We start from the raw sequence: 20,315 nt of genomic DNA, 5'->3' as shown, positions 1-20,315 counted from the left end.
CACTAGTGCTACAAGAAACCGACAGAAGAAACAAAGCACGCATTTTCAAAAGCTTTCCTTTTCTTATACAAATAGAATAGAGTCAGCTTATCTGCAGCACATGGTTTGAATTACTTCTGTAGAATTCAAGAATGTCGTCTTTTATATTCACAAACCTGGTTATTTTTAAAGACAATAAGATGGAGATACCAATACAATTTGTACTCGTTTTTAAACTAGATTTTTCCAAGTTTTTTCTAAAAGTCAAAAGCCAATACACATGTAGAACTCAAAGTTTGGATTATATTATATTGTATTTACTAAATCAATGTTTGCTTGCCTGGGGTCCAGAGCACACACTTCTTCAATTCTTTATGAAGAGTGACTCACCCTGTCCTCCATCGGACTCTTATGAAAGGGCTAGTTTTATTGATTTTCGGTTAATGAAATACTATTTGGGAACCACATTATCCAGCATTTCTGCACACATTATTAGCAGAGGCTCTTGTACCTAGGTGTAATCAGCAAATACATCAGACAAATATTGGCTTGTTTGTATTGGATTGAGCATTTTAGCCCAGTATTTATTCGTATGTCTTTGTGTGAGTTTGTGTCTCAATCGCTCTTTTTCCCAATAAACCCCAAAATGCAGGCGTAGCATCTTTCTTTGCATCAAAAGGTACTATATTTAAGATTATGCACCTACTGTACTAATCGTCATATTGGTCAGTAATCACACATTTTTTTTTTTTTTTTTAAGTAAGCAAAAAAGGTAAAATACATATGCAATACCACTTAACATAACTACACCTTAATTATCCATACTAAATCATCCATAATGAACAAATGGCTTGTTAAGAATGATTCAGACCTTGCATCGACTTGGTATGTCTTAAATTGGTTGGGGTATTTCTTACATATTTTAAGAGAAAAGACACTGCATTTATACATGCCCAAGAATGTGCTTTATTCATAGATTATTTGACTCCATATTGCAGCTGCAGAAAGCATTAGAGAGTTCATCTCAGGCTGCACGGTGACTCGGCAGAAGTGCCCGTCCTGGATAATGCCCCTAATCTGACAAGATCCCTCTGCTGATATCAAACTCAGTGGGTCAGCATCAATCCGCGCCTCGTGCCAAATGGTAAAACTTGGAGATACACGAGGAATGTATTGATTAACTTTCCCTGGTCTGTCATGGAGATGTGACGGTGTCCCAGCATTACCTATGTATAACAAGACAGTTGTCAGTGTGTAATAGGGAGGAAGGGTTTGTTAACTGTTGGACCAACGCAGAACATATCAATGTTTGCTTGACAGTAAGAATAAAAGAATGAGCATACAGGCTTGTAAATGACTATTCCACAGTAAAACCTAAACACTATATCAGAAAACTATAGTATCTTTTTCAGGTTAACACATTGCAAATCCATGTTGGCATACTGCATTGTCTCAAACAGAGTAAAAGTGGTGCGGTGCAGACTTTGTGCCCCACTTTCGTCTGGAATCCAACCCGGAGAGAGTGTGTTCCCCTCAGGACGGTCCCGCTCCCAGACGACTGCATCAATCCCTGCCTGCCTCAAAGCCCTGTCTGGGTCAATACCCCTCCACGTGCCACTCACGGATAACCCCAGGCTGTATAGATCTGTGAGATTATACCCGCCAGACTGCCATTGTAACCAAGTACAGGGAGCATTTTGGGAAGGTTCTTTCTTGAGAATGTCACAACTTCCACTTTGTGAGATGTAGTCTAACAGTAGTCATAGCTGGCTCCCCCCCAAAATAAAAAGTACAAATGTCTGTGTACTCACTCCTTGTTTGTGTTAGTTTCAGTGTAGGTAGCACCTCCCTTTAGACAGATATAAAGTAGTGACTTACTAGTTCTCTGTCAGATGAGCTGCTTTAATGAGCGGCAAAACGTCTTCAAACTTCAAACATTTGTCCAGTTGACAGAATACATTTGCTTTTACTATAAATACAAATAAATAACAATTAAAAAGACAAGTGTTAGAAATATTAGAATGAATGGATGTAATTGTTGTAGTACTTTAGTGCAATAAAGTAAAATCTGTTTTCCCCCAGTACATGTATATTCCAAAAGTGAGACTGCTGTGTGCTTTCTGCGTGTAATTATAAAGAGCTTTTTTTCCCACCACAAACCAGGAAGAGCTTGGTTCACATTCTAGTTGTTTGTAGCATTCTGAAAGTTGTGAGAAGTGCCAATAAACTCATTGGGGTGAATAATTAGGATGCTAAGAATATGTTAGGAAAGAGCACAATAGGACTAGACAGGTCCAAACATTTTAAGAAGAAAGAGTAGTTCTGTTTTTCACGTTTTTAAGAATGTAAAAATCAGGTACAGCACATTCAATAACCAGAAATAATGTACTTAAATTTTGAAATGTATAGCCGGGCTCCTCTTTTGACCTGTTTTGAAAGCAAATGTGCTTGTGTATAAAATGTATCTGCGTTGCATATCTAACATGGCTGTTGAACAATACTCTGATTCCAAGCGTTATGAATGAAGCAACGCGCTGGGAATATATGCCTCTGGCGATATGGGTCAGATAACACCACGCACACAGCATTCCACCTTCGGAAGCATTTGAAATGATTTATGAGCGTGTAGTGCAAACATAAAGGTGGAAATTGTCCAGCTTTTTATCATAGTCCATGGCTAAGAGCTCCTCTGATCTCCTTGATGAACACCCACTCATGAAAAGGCCTTGTTTTCATGTATCGATCGCAAATGAGGTCTGGAGCTGCTCATGTGCTTCCGCTACAGGCACGGACTTCAGAGAGCCAAGGTTACTGCTATATGCTTTGTTTTATTTCAGAGTAGAATATTAAAATGATATATTATATACAATGTTATTCACGTTCAAATAAAATGGTATAGAATACTTTCATACTAGCATATAATCCAATTTCTGAAAGATTGTATTCTAATCTTTTAACTAATGAAAAATATGACTTTTTTAATTGATAAAACATTTAATGAATTGAATACATACACTGAAACATATGAGGCACAGCCATGACATATCCATGGGGACATGTAGGTGGCAGGAAAGTTACATTGTGCATCTTTAAGCAATTTACAATTTCTTACCCATTGTGTTTGGATGATGTTTTGGTAGTTTTGTAAAACTGTGAAAAGCCGAGGCGGAAAGAGCATAATCTTTGTTTGATTTTGAGTGTAATTCATGCTTAGCTCTGCTTAGCCACTCCAATTTTCTCTCCTCCTTTGGACCAAGAGAAAATGCGCAAACACAGATAGATGCAGTGATGAATTATTGTCAAACACATTTTGTGGACGTCTGAAGGTGCTCTCTGACATCTTGATCAATGAAGCCTTTTCATCTTGTCAGAACAGGAAGTCACTGACCAGCACCTGCTCGTGTGCAAAACTCTCTCCCTTTTGCCAGAATCCATGTTTGATGCTAAGCGTAAGACAGTTTTTCAGATTACATTTGTTTCCGCTTACCTGATTTTTCGTTATCTTTTTTCGTTCCAGAATTTAGTGACAATTTGACAAAAACATCAGATGACAGACAGTAGCATCTGGCTGCGCTCCGCTCAGCAAATCACACAGCACAATTACACTCGAGCGTGAATAATATCAGTGACAATAATAGGTTTCGTCACAATCTCTTACATTTTTGAGGCTGGCTATTTACTAATACCAAAAAATACCATTTTCAATTCATAGTCCTTCTCCCGCAGATGCTTTGAAGGCTGCTGCAATGAACCTCCATGCATAAAACATGAACTGGCTTTTGAACCAAGTGTAGTTTTATTTTAAATCCTCACTGCTGCCATCATGTACTGTTCTTTTTCCAACCTGCACCTCCACTTGCTTGGTCTGAGTAATTAAAATCACTTTTGTGTTGCCTCGGGGAGAAGGAAGTGAGACGGCATGAACAATCAGAGCGGAAGAATCTAGCCAAGATATATCCTGTTGAGATAAGACTGGCCTTTTTATGCGGTTCTTGTATTCAAAAATCGCTTGTGGACACACTTCTTGCTCGAGGTATCGTTTCCTCTCCTCCCGAGGTGCTCCTTGAAATCCTAAAAATGAACATCTGCTTGGCTGGGTGTCTTCAGAGTGCTTCAAAATCAAGGAATGCACCGCACTACTACAAGAATAGCAGAGCTTACCTGGGTGTTACAATGATCTCAAATCAGACTGTTGGAAAAGCAAAACTTTAACTAGTTTTGGTTTTAGACAGACTTTAACCAAATGTATGAGTAAATGTTGCTGGTAAGTAAAGCCAATCATTGTCATTGTTGATCCAGGAATCAAGTCTAGATGAATATTATGAATCTAGTGAGGCTGATCTATTTTGGAGGGGATAAGATTGGTATTGCTTTGTAATTGAGTGTCTGCGTGATGTCACGCAGGCACTATATGTTCTTGTATTGTGAGTGTTTTTATTATTATATTTTGCATGATTTTCCATTTAGCCAGTTTCAACTCCTTAACGCTTTAACCGATTTCAACAAGTTATACCTCATTACGATTGCTTTCACAGTAGTACGTGTGCTATTACTTTTGACATTTGAACAACTTGTACGTTTTGCAGAATCTTCAAAAGTATCAGTACCTTCTCCCCATTTAAATTAATTTGGGCATTATGAGTGTCTGCGGAATTCTTTAGACTTTATTCTTTAGGCTTTATTCTTTATTCTTTAGAATTTTGTGACGGAGCCAGTCGAACGAGAGGGAGAGGGGGAGAGGGAGAGAGAGGGACGGAGAGAGAGGGAGGAATGGAAAATATAATAATAATAATAATAATAATAATAATAATAATAATAATAATAATAATAATAATAATAATAATAATAATAATAATAATAATAATAATACAAAATTTGTGACATCACTCACAATACAAGAACATATAGTGCCTGAGTGACATCACGCGCATACACTATATGTTCTTAGTATTGTGGAGAGGGCGGGAGAGGGAGAGAGGGAGGGAGAGGGAGGGAGGGAGGGAGGGAGGGAGGGAGGGAGAGAGAGAGAGGTAGACTTTATTCTTTAGAATTTTGGGACGGAGCCAGTCGAGCGGGAGAGAGAGAGAGGGAGAGAGGGGGGGGATGGGGGGAGAGGGAGAGACATAGACACTCCAGCAATGGCTTCAGCCATTGCAGATTTTCTAGTTAGATCTGCAATTTTGACTTGATTGTAGGAATATGTTCTAATCTTACGATCCAATTATTTGCTGTGCTTCTTGGAGAATAAAGTCAGTAGATCTGCTTTTCATGCTGGTTCCTATATTATGAAAATCACATGTCAAATACAGCCGTTTTTCTTTTATCTTCTGCAAACATTTGCTCTTTTTTACACATAAATTAAACTCTTGTAGTTCTTGTCTTCCAAACGTGTCTCTCCTCTGGCTCTGGCCACGCTGAACCCAGATGCGATGCTAATTCCCGGTCACAGCTTTTATGTAATTGGTCTGTGTCGTTGTGTCTCTTCTGCAGAATATCTCCAGCATCAACGACATACTAAAGCAGGTGCTGCTCCTATTCCCACATTTCTGTCTGGGCCGAGGGCTAATCGACATGGCCAAGAATCAAGCAATGGCCACACTCTTCAGCGGATTTGGTGAGCCTCCTTTTCTTTCGTTCATTTTCACAGGTTAGTTATAACACTTTTTAATTCAGTTTGGTCTCAAAATAAGTAAAATGACAAATATATATAAGGGGATTCATATAGTTGGATAATAAGATGCTGGAAGTGCTCACTTGGATCACAGGAAAGTGATGAGGTCAAAACAACAAGTTAAGAGGTACTTAGAGGTCTTTTGATGTTTCTTTATTTAAGCTAACACTTTTCAACACACATCAAGGCAAAGCTAACGGTAGAGTTGTTTTAAAAAGTTCAAATTATTAGGTTTATATCAAAGCTTTGACAGTATAAATATGATTATAGTTGTTTCCATACAATGCCAGCTACTTATTTGTAATGCCATTTTTGCGTACAATCTTTCTTTCTGGTGTCATATAGAAACTAAACTAACTGAAAGGTTAACTATGTTACTATGTTAGCTGTTTAACACATGTTGTAGAAATGACTATGGCCATCGCTAACATTAGTAAATTGACATTATTAGGACAGTTGCCATGGCATTGAAAACACTGCCCATGATTCCTTGCCTAGGGGCTTGATAGCTAAACGCTCTACCTCCTACTGTGCTTTTTGAGACTCTTAAGACCACTTGAAGTCCAGCGCTCTGTTTGGATGATATGGTACTATAGCATCTTTGAGGTAGCTTTATGAGGTTGCTTCCGAGGAGGAGAATTATACATTTGATTCTAAACTCGATGGGGAGCCAGTGAAGAAACTCAAACACCGGCGTATTGTGCTCTCTTCTTTTAGTTCCTGTTAGTAATCTTGCTGCTGCATTTTAAACCAGTTGAAAGCTTTTTATAGAGCTTTTAGGACACGCTGTGAGCACGGAGTTACAGTAATCGAATCTACATGTAACAAATGCATCACTTTAAGGTAAGAGTTTTCTGATTTTACCTATATTACCCAGATGAAAGTAAGCTGTTTTACAGACTTGATTTATATATGCTTTAAATAAGAGCACTCGGTCAAATAAGACTGCAAGGTTTCTTAGAGTAGAACTGGAGGCTACACTGACTTTGTCCAATGTGACTGTCTGCTCAGATAAAGCGTTGTGTAGACATTTAGGGCCGAGTACAATGACCTTGTTTTTTTCAGGGTTAAGAAGCAGATAATTGTTATCCAAGATTTTATTTGCACTCTTTTCTTTCATCCCTCTTGTGATTTGAATGCATGTTTTTCCTGTTGTGTGGAGCACTATGAATTGTCTTGTGTATGAATTGTGTTCAACAAATACACTTGCCTTTACATCCTTCACACAAGCACTAAATCTGTCTGAATCTAAATCGAAATCTACTTGATTAATCTGATTGGGTTTCATTGATAAATCAGATGTCTGTCATTTGCATAACAGTGGAAGTTAATGCCATGCTTTCTAATAATGTTACTTAATGGCAGCATATAAAGAGTGAACATAATTGGGCTGAGTACTGAACCCTGCGGCACACCGAAGATTACTTTAGAGCAAGGTGAGGAGCTCTGGTTTACATTAAAGGTTGAATAGAGGATTTTTTGCATCCAATCAGAGTCTCATTTCCTCGTGGCGTGGACAGCTGAGCAGTTCTCCCACATGTTCCCCTTGTTCTGGCTCGTTCCCAGGATAGCAGCATCCCTGGCTGCGCATAGGTGGTTAATATGCCGGTGTGTGTTTAGCGAAGCTAGCAGCGAGTTCCTTCGGTGTAGCTCCACGCTTCGGAACGACCAGTACAAAAATGTCTGAGGGACGACGGGGAAAGACTGTCTTCTGGCTCAGAAGAGACGGAAATCTTCAAATAAATGATTGTCCTGTAGGTGGCGACAAAGCTGTTTAACTGCAAATCTATCAAGGAGACAAAATAAACCATTCAAAAAAAATATAGTAAGTTATGTCATCCACTCAGACATGTAGATTGGTGCTGTTTCCCGTAAGTAGGAGCAGCTGCTTAGAGCGTGCACTTGTTTGGAACTAAGAAGTGCCCCATTATAATCTTATTCCAACTACAGCCCAACACCACCTCTGACAGACACACAGAAACATTTGACCACGAACCCATTCTGTCGCACTCCTCTCCACCTTCTTTATATTTAACCCTGGTTAAAGACACTGGAGGTTGAGTAGGCCAATCGAGAGGTGAAGAGGCGCATGAGAGGAAGAACGGTCTTATCAGCGGAGAGATGAAGCAGGAAATAGTGGTGAGAGGAATCATTTGTGGCAGCGGTGTCGGCCAAGAGAAAAGCAATCACAAGTTAAAAGAGCCGGTGTGAAGAGGAGGTTATTTACCCGAGAATGAGACTCAAAGGGCTTTCGTTTTTCCTGTCTGCGAGTGTAGCGCTGTCAAACTCTTTACTTATGCCTTCATTAGCCAAAACAGGGCTTCCACTTCAAGTATAGGATGCCAGACGCTTCCTCTCATGACACAGGTGACGTCTTGTTTATTCCCTCACAGCCTAAGTGGCGTTTTTACAGCATTCACGGCCACTTTTCAAAACACATCAAAAAGCTGACAAAATGTTATATTTTGCACTCAAGAAAGGAACACACTTCTTGTAAACTCTCTTTGTTTGGATACTGGTCTTTGTAAATCAACATCTGCAAACCTAGATATGGACTTAATGGTAATGACTGTAAAAGAGCATCTGCTTACTAAACATTTTAGTTGTCATGGAAGAATGAGCGTGTATCCAAATGTCGCATTAACATACAGCAAATTATGAAGATTTGAAGTATTCCACTTTGATTTACTTGAATAATGTAAATAGATAAAAGCTAAAATAAAGATTTGGAACTGGCACAATGTGTATGCCATAGACATAGAATTCTCGATGTTTCACAAACTCTTAAAAATCAATCTGGGCAAGCTCGCACCTAAACCAACATGGCAACACCGACAGATGTATTTTGACCTATTTTAGCAGATTTCCGGACTAGAATGCCTTTTAAACATGAGTTTGAGGACAGGTAATAAGTGTGTGCTTTTCTTTGACCGGATATAACAACAGTTTGATTTCTCGGCTTGTTCCTGTTGTTGTGATGCTTCGACCAATCAGATTCAAATATTTGTAATTATGACATTACGCCTTTTCCTGATTGTTTTCTGCAAGAGCTTGTCAGGATTGATATTGTGTAGAATCGGTATATTGTGTAGAATCGGTGTATTTTGGGTTGAGAATCCTTCTGCCTGGATTGTTGCATTTGGTGTTACTTGATTTCCATGTCATACAGGACATGCACCTAAAAACCCATGTGTTTACAGAAAACATGTTAAGCCTTTCTCTATGAAAAGTCTTATAAGCCTATAAGCAGCAATGTACTGAACACCAAACCAGCCATATTGATTGCTTGTTCTTTAATGACATTGCTGTACTTTTGTTCTGTTAATTATACTTTATAGAAGTGTCTGTGTTTTTCACCAGAGAGAAGATTTGTTGTGCGAATGTATTTGATGCAAGACAAATTTCCCCTAATGTGGGTCAATAAAATATCCTTACCTTTCTTGTCTGATGTTTGTTTGTGTGTTTTAGGAGAAAACCGCTTCAAAAACCCGCTCGGCTGGGACATGGTGGGCAAAAACCTTTGTGCGATGTCGATCCAGGGACTCGTCATGTTCGCCATCACGGTCCTCATCCAGTATAAGTTCTTCTGCAAACCAAGGTGCCAGTATCTACCCGACTGTGCCGACTTCACAAAACACTCCTCGTCAATCCTCTTTCATCTCACTTTAGTCACATCCTCCTTTGATGCGCCATTATTCACTGCCTCCTTTGATTTGTATTCTTTTATTCTTGTTCCCATCTGTTTTTTCAGCGCTGGGTAGAGATATACCTTCCCATTTGTCACCATTTAAATTGGTAATATACTGTAGAGATATTTCACATAAAACATCTGCTTGTTTTTGTCAAACGACATCCCAGTTTGGTAGTTTTAGTGTTTACTCGCTGCTATGACTGCTAATACACCAATGCTCCTATTGCTATTTATTTAAAAAATGCAAAGATTGATGGCCCTGAATTTAAACTTTAACCATTGTAATTTGTAATGTCGTATGTTGTCAATTCAAATGAAAGTGTGGAGCTGACTTCTTTACTTTGGCAGGCTTGTGACGCTGAAGTCTTCTTCGGACGAGGCAGAGGATGTCGATGTAGCTAAAGAAAGAGAAAGACTCTACAGCGGCAAAGCACAGAAGGACCTGTTGAAGATCTGCGACTTGACCAAGGTAATGTTGTTTTCTTGACACTATCGTAATACATTTTGCTATATATTTGTTTTAAATCTATTATGCTGTATTGGCCTCTTTTGTTAGACTGTTAAATTAGCATTCAGGTCTCAACCTTCTGCTGTAAACGTTTGGAAATTTGGAATATTGTGACTAAATTAGACGTTGACTGTTTTTATAATCATGTACGGGCATTGTAATCTGGGAAATACAGACTCAAATATTAAAAAGACAATATTTAATCAAAAATGTTGATCGTTAAAATATTTATTCAATTGTCATTTTCATCAATACACAACATTTTCCCTATCTACAATCTTTCAGAAAGAATATTTTACACCATTACTTGTGACTATTATCAGGTTAAGAATATATTGAAGAAATGGTCTTATACTATCCATGGGCCTCAGAGCGAGGAAAATCAAGCACTTTTGCAATAGAAATAAACAATTCAAAATGAAAATCAGAAATATTTTTAATAGGCATATTGGTTTTAAACTGGACGTTGAAACCCATCAAGATAATGTATTGTTTGACTGGTCAACTAATCAAAAAATAATCGCTAGCTATTAACTAGCTAATAGTATAATCCAAAAAGTTTCCAAAATAAGTTGTGCTGTCTGACTTATTAGGATGGTTGGGACTAACAGCCCAGAAAACGGCAGGTTGCTATCTGCAGATACACACATTCACTCAAACGACTGATCAGCAAATGAAACGACTCTGCGTTGTTGTTGCATCGGTGCTCCACGCTGCTCTGGCCCTCCCGTCTTTGCGGTAGGTGAATCGGGCTGGCTGTACCGCTGACTCTTAGACGAATGCCGGGCCCGTGGGCAGATGTTGTGGCTCTGCGGGCGGCTGGCAGCAGGAAGTGTCACTGCAGCCGCCTGTGTTAACGCCATCTGCAGCCGCTCTCTCAGCTCGCGCGCTCTTGCACTCCATCTCTCACTTGTTGCTCTCTAACACTGGGTAATTACTGTGAGACTGCTGGGCAAGACAGCTGGGTTAAAATTATATGAAAGGATAGATTTATTTAGGGATGGGCGATATTAAAAAATGATTTCCAAAGATTTTTATCCCAACTATATGGTAAATCCAACAGGAATGTGTCAAAACGTTTCTTTAAACATTTTAGTTGAAGTTTAATCCGACTTAACACCCAACCCTATCAGGTGTTCTTGTTTCTGGAAAGACTCTGCACACCTCACTGGACGACAGGTGCGAAGGAGGAAAAGAACCTGGCTCAAAACTCCTGCACACTGTCTCACTCTTCTTTCATTTATCAACATGACATTTCGGTCACTCTGACCTCCATCAAGTATCTGAGGAAGGTCAGAGGGACCGAAACATGTTTATAAATGAATCACAAAAGTGCAGAAATATCACTTTACAGCCTCATTTGAAAGTTTACAACATAAAAATATCTGCCCTTTTTATAGCATTTTTACAATAAACAGTATACTCAACATTCAAATTTAGCATATCTACAAAAAACGTTCACAATTTTATCTAAATTTCAATGTATTGCCCACCTCTATCCACAGTTTTAGAACCATACCATAAAATATCATAGATGGATGTCATAAAATGGTACTATTGAAAAAATACATATTTTTTCAATCAATATACACATAATTTAATCACTTTTACATTGTGTACAACAAAATATGTATTTGTATGGCAAAAACAAACAAACATAATTTAAATGTCCTAATAGAAGCTGTGTTTATAATGTTTTAATTTGTCTTTTGGATGATGTAGTACTGCTGTGTTATGGTGTCTGAAGACGTTTGCTTAAATGCAGGTCTGTTGCAGTGCATAGCAGCACAATAGCAGCTCCTCAGTGCTCACTCATGGCAGACTGTATATCTCTGTAATGAGACACAGCGGCCCATCATGGCTCCGCAGCAGAAGGGATCCTTCCTACAGTGCCCTCATTGACTCCCTCCACAGCTGTGCCCCATCCGTTGGAGGGGCGCACACAACAAATTGATCAATGGGTAGAGCGGCTCCGGTGGCCACATTCTGGAGCGCGACATAAATCTGGGCACACGCCTCTGAAGCGATTGACAGCACATCAATCACCTGTCACATCTGAGCTCCTCCCACTCCTCTGGCCACAAGAACCCACCTGCTAGCCTCCACTTAGCCACAGGGTTAGCGCTGTGTGGTAATCGATGGAGAAGTTTGACTCGCTAAGAGCATCTGTGACACCCTGCTGTCAGTCTCACTGAACTTACTCACTCAACTGGGAAGAAGTTTGAACTGAAACTTTGTGAGGCGTTAGTTTTGGATGAAAGTTTTAGATAGCCCTTAGATCAGAATCCAGCTAGTGAACAAATAATTACTGTTTTGTAGACATTTTGAATTCCGATTGTGCGTCACAAGGTCTGAAAGGTCAAAAGACACAGCCAGTACAGACATACCTTCATAGAAATCCCAAATGCTGGTGGCAAAACTTGCAACCCTTGCCCTTTCGGCATCATTACAGCACAGCTAGCACCCGCAAACACACATGACCTTATGTTCCAAGATTTTCACCAGTGAAATCATTTATTTTCACACGTCCCATTTAGCCACTTCAAAGACAGCGCTACCTATATTTCAGAGGTTTCTCTCAGTCTTCTCTGATCAAATGTGGGCCTTGCTTATCGTGACAGATACTGCGCCTCAACAGTCAGAGGGGAATTACGCCTTAATTGCCTTCTCCATGCATGTATCTGGAGCTTTGATGTAGTGTTAGCACGGAAAACTATCACTAAAAAGTGCTGTGTGTTATCCAAGTTGATAAGTGCTGAGAGGAGCTGTCAGGAGGCGCAAAAAGGCGCTTTTATTGAACGCTTTTATTGTGTCAACTCATCGCCATAAATGTTTCGTCATTGTTTGTCAGGCTTTGTGTGGATACTAAGTCTATATAAAGCAACCTAAAATGTCTTAGTAATAGTACAACGCTGAACAAATATTGACAGCTAATCACAAAGTACTCTGGTACTTACAGTGGTAATCATTATGTTCTGTACTATGCTAATTTTAGTTACTTACTGCAGTTAATCCTTTATTCATACCGTGGTAATTCCTAGGACCTTAAATCAGTGCGTTGGAACTATATCTACAAACATCTAGGAACTAGTGATGGATAATTTAGAGCAGTGGTTCCCAATCTGAGGTACAGGGACTCTCAGATTTAAAAAAAAATAAGTGGCTTTGCTTGATTGTTGAATATAAAATGTCCTTTGCAGTGAATGTTATATCCTTGGTAATGTGTTTTTGTGGGGAAATGATGGACGTCAATATCCTTAAAACAAGAAACAATAACAGAAATAAGTGTCAATAACAGATTTATTCGCCTGAAGAATTACCTGCACATGACTTAGGGGTAACTTGAAGAGTGAGACACAGCTTCAGGGGTGCTCAAGAGAAAAAAGGTGAACCGCTGATCGACAGTGTTGCATTATTTAGTACTTGACAGCGCCTGCTCAGCGCCTGATATTTTAAATCTTCTTATTGTCTTCCGTGACTTAATGGTGAATATTGTTATTTTGTTTAATTCATTGCAAGTCAAAGCCAAAATTAAAACAATAGAATTAAAATTTAACATAGCTAACAATATTTAGACAACATTGTTCATTATTTCCCGACTTTCTGCAACAATTTGGTCTCTGTCTTGAAAAAAAACAAATATCTGTAAAGTCTGTTTTAAAATTGTAAAAAGCATGTGTCTAACTCATAGCGTACAGTTCTACCCTTGGAATTTAGATGTGAAACGTCTCAACTGTCACAATCTGCCACGGCAACAAAGGCCTTGGCTTGTCTCGTGGCTCGACAACAGAGTGCTGCTTCCAAACTGTCATCAAACTTTATATTTCTATGCCGTTGCCGTTCACTTTTTTGGAATGTTTCTTGGACTATAGGGTTTCATAAAGGATGCAGAGAGGAGCGCTAATGTTTATGGATGAGGATGGTCAGCGGGGGAGGATGCAGATGAAGTATAGTGAGGACTGCAAGGGAGAATTGGGGCCTGGTTTACATATACACCGTACTTTGCTGTGTGGGAGAGGCTCCGTACAGGTGGACTACAACTCCACTTTATCACGAGTAAACCCAGGACAATATTCGATTTCTTAGGGCGGCGATGGCAAGTTGAGAAAAGAAACATTGTCCATTAATATCATGGTTATATAAATGTCAAGAAATGTTGTATAAACTGGAACGTATATATATGGGAGATGGGTTTCTCTCATGACATGGAAGAATTTTATCATTTCTGGCAGAAGTTTTTGAAAAATCTTTAAACAAAGACATCTCAAACCTTATTTTTTGCAAGGAATTAGGTTCACATTTAGGTCCCCCCTAAAAACAACAAAAGCCGTTTTAAGTTAAGTAGGATTAGAATACAATTCCATTTTAAAGCTATTTCTTGTGCCTTAAAGTCCAAGCAATCAGGCCAAATGTTAAACTTTTTAATAGTTTAATAGAAATCACATCTTACTTTAGCACATTTGTAAGTATTGTACAAAGCGGTTCAACTTCTTACAAATGTATAAGTCATGTTTTTGTTAATGCAACAGAAAACGTCTGTAGTTTGCATCCTGTAATGTTTTCTAGAGCCTCAGATCTGTACTGCAGCAGAAGGGCCTCGGTTGAGCAGGAGCGGAGCAGGGAATAATGATTTGCTAATTATATTAATCCAAAAATGCACCATAATACAGTAATTAATCTGATTTTTGTTGAAAACGTCTTTGTTGAGGGGCCACTTAGGATTGTGATTTATGCAATATTTATACAATGTGATGACTTGAATGTAATAGAAATATATAATACAAATATTATACATTTAACTTCATTAAATGGTCATTTATAGGTTTTATTACAGACGTCAAACCCCATGCATTTTTTACATGTTCGAAGTGGGCTTGGTCTACTAATGGCACCAATTTTAGTCTTGATGTGGGCTTGGTTTGGTCCTGTTTTAGTTCTTGTTAAGTCCTCATCTAGTCTAGGTTTAGTTTCGGATTTAGTCCAGGTTTAGTCTCAATTTCAATCAGAATGTGCGTGAACTCACCTTTATTCATGGGGATAGGATGCAGGCACAGTAATTCCTATAAAATATAAACCAGCCATATTCTAACATTTCTCCACCTTAATCTTAAAGTTTTGGCTTTTCATAATGTTGTTGTGTGACTTGAACCCAAACTATTCTAGACCACCCAGATTCAAACAGATATGACTCCAATGCCATCGAACAATATGAGAACTTTAGCTTCAAGTGTCACTGGACCCAGGAACTTTGAGTCAAATCTGGTTCTATGGCATAGACTTTATCCCAGATGACCAGTTACAGGGCTGATCAAATGCATATGTTTTTCAATTGTTACTTCAGAAAGTTTAAATAATCACTACAACTACAGCCATTGCAGCATTGAGGTGAGAATTTAACCTAGCTGTTTCTTTGCCTTTTTAAATCCAAAAGAAAGTTCTTTCTTGACCATATGCTTGTCCAGGCTTAAATCTTTAATAACTAAAGAACATCTTTTTAGCTATCAAAAACAACCTCCCGAGAACGCACATCTGGACAGTGGGCCATGGATATTTTGTGCCATATTGCAATTAAAATAGTTTTTTTGGGTAAACAGTTACACAGTGTCAACAAGGTGTTGGTGTAGTAGTAACTGTAAGTTAGTAAGTACTTGCTGTGTAATTGACATATCAAAAACAGTATTAAGACTAAGTATTAAGTAATAACATTGTAATGTCTGTACAAGTTGTAATTGGCAAAATATTAGCTAGTAGAAGCAATAGTGGCCCATAATAACAATAGTGTGGTTTTAGATTAGTTTTTATGTAGAGCAAGATGTGAAAGGTACAGTTTTGATCACTTTATGTTTTGGCTTTGTTTTTTATATTTCAATGACAATTCTTGCTCAGAATTTTTTTTTTTTTTTTTTTGTCAAGCCCTAGCTGTAATTGCTTTCTTCTACAGTAAACTTCAAATGTATTAGTACAATTTTATGATTTCTAATTTTCTTTGATAACTGTACTAACTGAAGGTTACCACGGCTTCAGACGTGTTCAATGTCACGGACAGATTCCCTCCTGATGTCACCACATATAACATCACCTGTCCGTCTGTCTTCCCTGTGGAAATACTTGTGTTTTTTCACCTTTTCCCATCTGGTGCCCTCTAAATGGTGCAAATGATACCTTCTTGTTAAACCCACCCCCCCACCCATCCCCCCACCCTGTTCCCACCTGCTCGTCGTCTGAGCCTCTCTCCCGTGGCTTTGGTCTATCGCACCATATTTCCGCATACCATCTTCCTCTTTGCTGTCTCTTTTATTCTCTCTCCCTCCCTCTCCGTGTTTCTCTCTTCACACCTTTTGCTCACTGATTCCTTTTATTCTCTGTTCTCACCAGGTGTACCCTCGGAAGAGCACCCCCGCTGTGGACAGGCTCTGTGTGGGTGTACCTGCTGCTGAGGTGAGCCACGGTTGCACTACAGTCTATTCACATTCCCCAAAACTTGTCTTTTTTTTTTGTTTTTTTTTATGTTGCTTCAAATATTTACAAAATATTCAAAATCTTGGATGAATATTGTTGTCCAGACCATGTTTGTCTGTAAACATGAAAAAAGAAAATGTTAAAAGTCTGTTTTTGTTTGAACTTTGGTCACTTTCTGAACTAGCAGTGTGGATGAACGGAGGAGCCTGTCCAAAGACCCTTGGAACCTCCATTAAGAGCCATTTTCAAATAGAACCAAAAAAAATTAAATTTTCAATGTATTTACGAAAAAACAAATTGCTATTAATTTATTGTAAGTTCTAATGGCACAGTTATTTACTGCTATGTATCATCTGTTGCTCAGGCCATTGAAACCCTGCAGAAAGCTTTTGTAGCTGTCCGGCATTCACTTTCTCAGTTCAAACTAGTCCTCAATGCTGCCAAAACTAATGTTGTTTTCAAACCACTGATGCTGACATGCACTAGATTTGTTTTGCTGTCTCTCGGCTCAAAAAGTTAAAAGTTGTCTAAAGTTATCACTTGAAATACAGTGGTTTGACACCAGATCAGGTCAGTGTTTGGGGAAGAATCTTAAATCAATCTAAAATAATGCAGGGTTCTAAAACCAGCCAGCATCCTCTAGAAGCTGGTACCTCTTGCGGCCTCTTTCCGACCGTCTCAAACAGGGCTGTACAGTTCACTTTTGCGCAGTGGAAACACTATAGACTCCACTCCAAAGCGGATCAATCAAAACAGCTTTTGAAATCCCACTAGTATGAATTATCTAATACGGATATCTAAGGTTGGGCTTACGCTTGCGTACGCTTGCATAGTGCAACCTTTTTTAACCACAGCAGCTTTGTGTCACAATCCATAAAACATTTTCTCCAAACAAAATAATTCACATTGCAAGCCCTTTACCCTCTTTACCATTGTATAACATGGCGGTGGTCTGCACTCTCTATGTTTATCTGGCTACTCTCTGCTGTATTACTGACAATCCCCCCAGCAACATGATCTATAAGTGCAAGAAAATGTTGAGTTCAGTGGCTGTGGAAAAACACCCTTTAACATTTAGACAAGGAAACATTAGTGTTGCATCGATCTCCTGTCAGGTTTAAGACATCCAAGGTGCACGCACCAAGGAGCGCTGCGGCAAATTTGATTTAAAACATAATCTCCCATGCTGACAGGCAACTGCACTCGGCCGGCTTTGCGCCCGTATCCCCCCTGCCCAACGCTGTTTACCCAAACCCTAGTGTAAATGCCAGGCAGAAGACACACATCGCATTTCCATTCATTTACATGGCACGCAGCCTGCCTCTGCAAAGCCGGGTCACAAACAGGCAGGGATCAATGAATGACAGCAATCAAATATTGATGTCAGAGCCAGTGCACCTGAGCTGGGAGGTCACATGACTGTGAGGGGCTCAGTAGAGAGAGAGAAGAGAACACAATGTTGTTTGTGAAACTTTACACAAGAAATGCTGCTGGGAACAGGGAGGGTTGTAAAGTATTTGCAGCGCTGTGACTGCGGTGTTGGTTTAGAGCCTGTTTTTTTGTGCACAAGAACAATCAGCAATTTTATGCATCAACACAGAAAGGTATACTAGGTCGTAACCTGTGATTTATGCTTGTGCTTTGTTTAGTGGAAAGTATCAGTTGTACTTTCTGCATCACCAAATATGGGCTGGAATTAACCTCAAAAAGCACAGGACTGAAGACGAAATGAACTCGAGACAAAGCCAAGATATTACCAGGGTGTTTTAAGACAACAATTCAAAATAATCTAAAATAAACTGTAAGGTATTGTTTTCTATAAATGATAAATACGGTCTTGTGACTAGCTGGCCCCTGTCCAGGATGTACCCCACCTAAGGCCCAAAGTCACCGGGATAGGCGCCAGTCACCTGTGACTTCTAATGCCAACAAGTAGTAGAGGATAAATTATTGAAAATAAGGTCTTAATAAACAAACAGTTTGCCATTTAAAACATTGCAAAGCTTTATTATTTAAGTAACACAAAGTCCCATAAAAACAAGAACATAATGTTGTCTTTTTCTGTTTTGAAATGCTTGGGATTCTACACTTGTTTAGCATTTAATATTTAATCTTCTCTCAAATGTTACTGCTCCTGTTTAAAATGTGCACTCTGAATTCTATTATTCAACATAAATTGAAAATCTAATCCCTGCCTGCCAGAAAAAGAAAATCTGAATTAGACACTTTTCAAAAACCATTCAGCCCGATGCTAAACTTGGACACACACACAAACACACAAAACTACAGCAGATCTGTGTTTTAATTAGCAGAGGAATTCTGCATAACCAACAATACTAGCCAATACTCAATTTGAGAACCAATGTGAAATTGTCAGTTTTGTCATTTAGAAATAAATTGTTAAATGTTAGACACCCAGTTTAGTTATAAACAAAGACCCATTCACTTGACACAACCAAATCAAAGACACAAATAATTCTCTATCCATCACGCTGTCTCCACGCTGTCTCCTCGCTGTCTCCAGGTCCCTGTTTTGTATTGAAACTAATTCTTCACATGTTTCTCAGTGTTTCGGGTTGTTGGGAATCAATGGAGCCGGCAAAACCACCACATTCAAGATGCTGACAGGCGACATTCCAGTCTCCGCAGGCGAGGCCTTCCTAAACGGATACAGGTGAGCGGCTAACTCCCAATAGAGCACCCTGTAACTTATCATAATTAGCCACCCAAGATGGTCGCCCTGATGGGTTTGGAGCTCAGGCTGTTTCGTCCTGGCTGCGCTGAATTCCCCATCTCTTTTCCCCTCCTGTGTACATTCAAGCCCTTTCCATGTTTTCTCACAGTTTCTTGCCGTTTCAACTTTATTTCTCTGATGTCTTTTTCCAAACTCTATTCTCAGAAAGGCAGTGTTTCTCGTAGCGCATATTCTATTCCTTTTCACATCTTCTTCGCCCTGTGCCTTGATTTTTTCCCCAGCCTTACAAAAATCACTCAAAAGAAACCCTCGTACCTGCCAAGAAAAAAACTTTGACACGAGCAATGTAAGAACTTGTTGGAAAGCCAGCCACTTCCTTATTTTTAGGAGCAAAACCAACTCTCTCTCTCTCTCTTTCTGTGGCTGTGTGGTGATGTTAGTTTGCTGGTGGTTGTTAGCACAGTTGTTAAAGATGTTCTTTTCTATATGTGGTAATTTATTTTATGTTCAACAGAAGATGGAAGCTGAACGGAACAAGGTCTAACGCTGCGTGCGGCATTAATGTTGATTATAATGTGGCTAAGAGAGATCAAAGGAAACTTCCAAAGACCTTAAGGCAAATTGAAAGGTTTTAAAAGAAAAGGAAGCAGATGTAAGAACGCCCACTGTGCCGTCCTCAGCTCGTTACAATCTCCACTGCATCAGAGGAGAATGATCAATTCCAGTTTTATCAGTGAACGTTTTTTGGAATTGTCTCAAGTACACGAGTATATTTGTGCAAGAGGTAGCCATAACGTGTCTTTTGGTACTTTCTATAAATGCTTACTTTAATCATGAAGCGCCATATTACTGTGGGTCAATGTTTTCCCAACAACTGTTCAGGGGCATAATTGTCACGTGTGTCCATTAGCAAGACTTCACCCATAATTGTCAATACCGGTTTCATTTTTCTAATCTCAAATGTGTTATTGATCAACGTTTTGCACCAAACCGCATAGATTTTACAGTCCAAATGACAAAAGGTACCAAATTGTAAAAGAAAATCACATAAAACGCTTTGACATGTTGAAAGAATCCTTTGATTTGAAGAAACAAGACTTTTATAGGTGCTTACAAATAAGAAGATATTATAACCAAGAAATTAAACTAGGCAAAGACCACCGCAGCCCTTGGACTGAAATATGTATTAAAGCGTATAAATCAGAACTTTTAAGGGGAATAATATCTAAATTGTATACATGGATTAACAATTTGGGCAACCACTCTAATAATTACATTAAAATAAATGGGAAAGAGAGAGTAACTTGATTTT

At 39.0% G+C, this 20,315-nt stretch overlaps 1 protein-coding gene across 1 annotated transcript in view; it reads left to right on the top strand.

Moving 5' to 3' along the window:
- The window catches only part of LOC140371373 (phospholipid-transporting ATPase ABCA1-like), a 207,165-nt gene that overhangs the window by 134,255 nt on the left and 52,595 nt on the right, over positions 1–20,315 (top strand). Inside the window, exons 38-42 of the mRNA XM_072458485.1 lie at positions 5,470–5,593; positions 9,119–9,248; positions 9,690–9,810; positions 16,225–16,287; positions 18,876–18,982. Coding sequence (XP_072314586.1) covers positions 5,470–5,593; positions 9,119–9,248; positions 9,690–9,810; positions 16,225–16,287; positions 18,876–18,982 — 545 coding nt within the window. The remainder of the gene's footprint in view (positions 1–5,469; positions 5,594–9,118; positions 9,249–9,689; positions 9,811–16,224; positions 16,288–18,875; positions 18,983–20,315) is intronic.

The sequence above is a fragment of the Eucyclogobius newberryi genome, unplaced genomic scaffold (assembly GCF_026437365.1).
Source record: "Eucyclogobius newberryi isolate DKJ021-1_F unplaced genomic scaffold, fEucNew1.0.hap1 SCAF_22, whole genome shotgun sequence".
Taxonomy (NCBI): domain Eukaryota; kingdom Metazoa; phylum Chordata; class Actinopteri; order Gobiiformes; family Gobiidae; genus Eucyclogobius; species Eucyclogobius newberryi.
The sequence above is the reverse complement of the archived record's forward strand: the minus strand, read 5'-3'. Positions and strand labels throughout refer to the sequence as shown.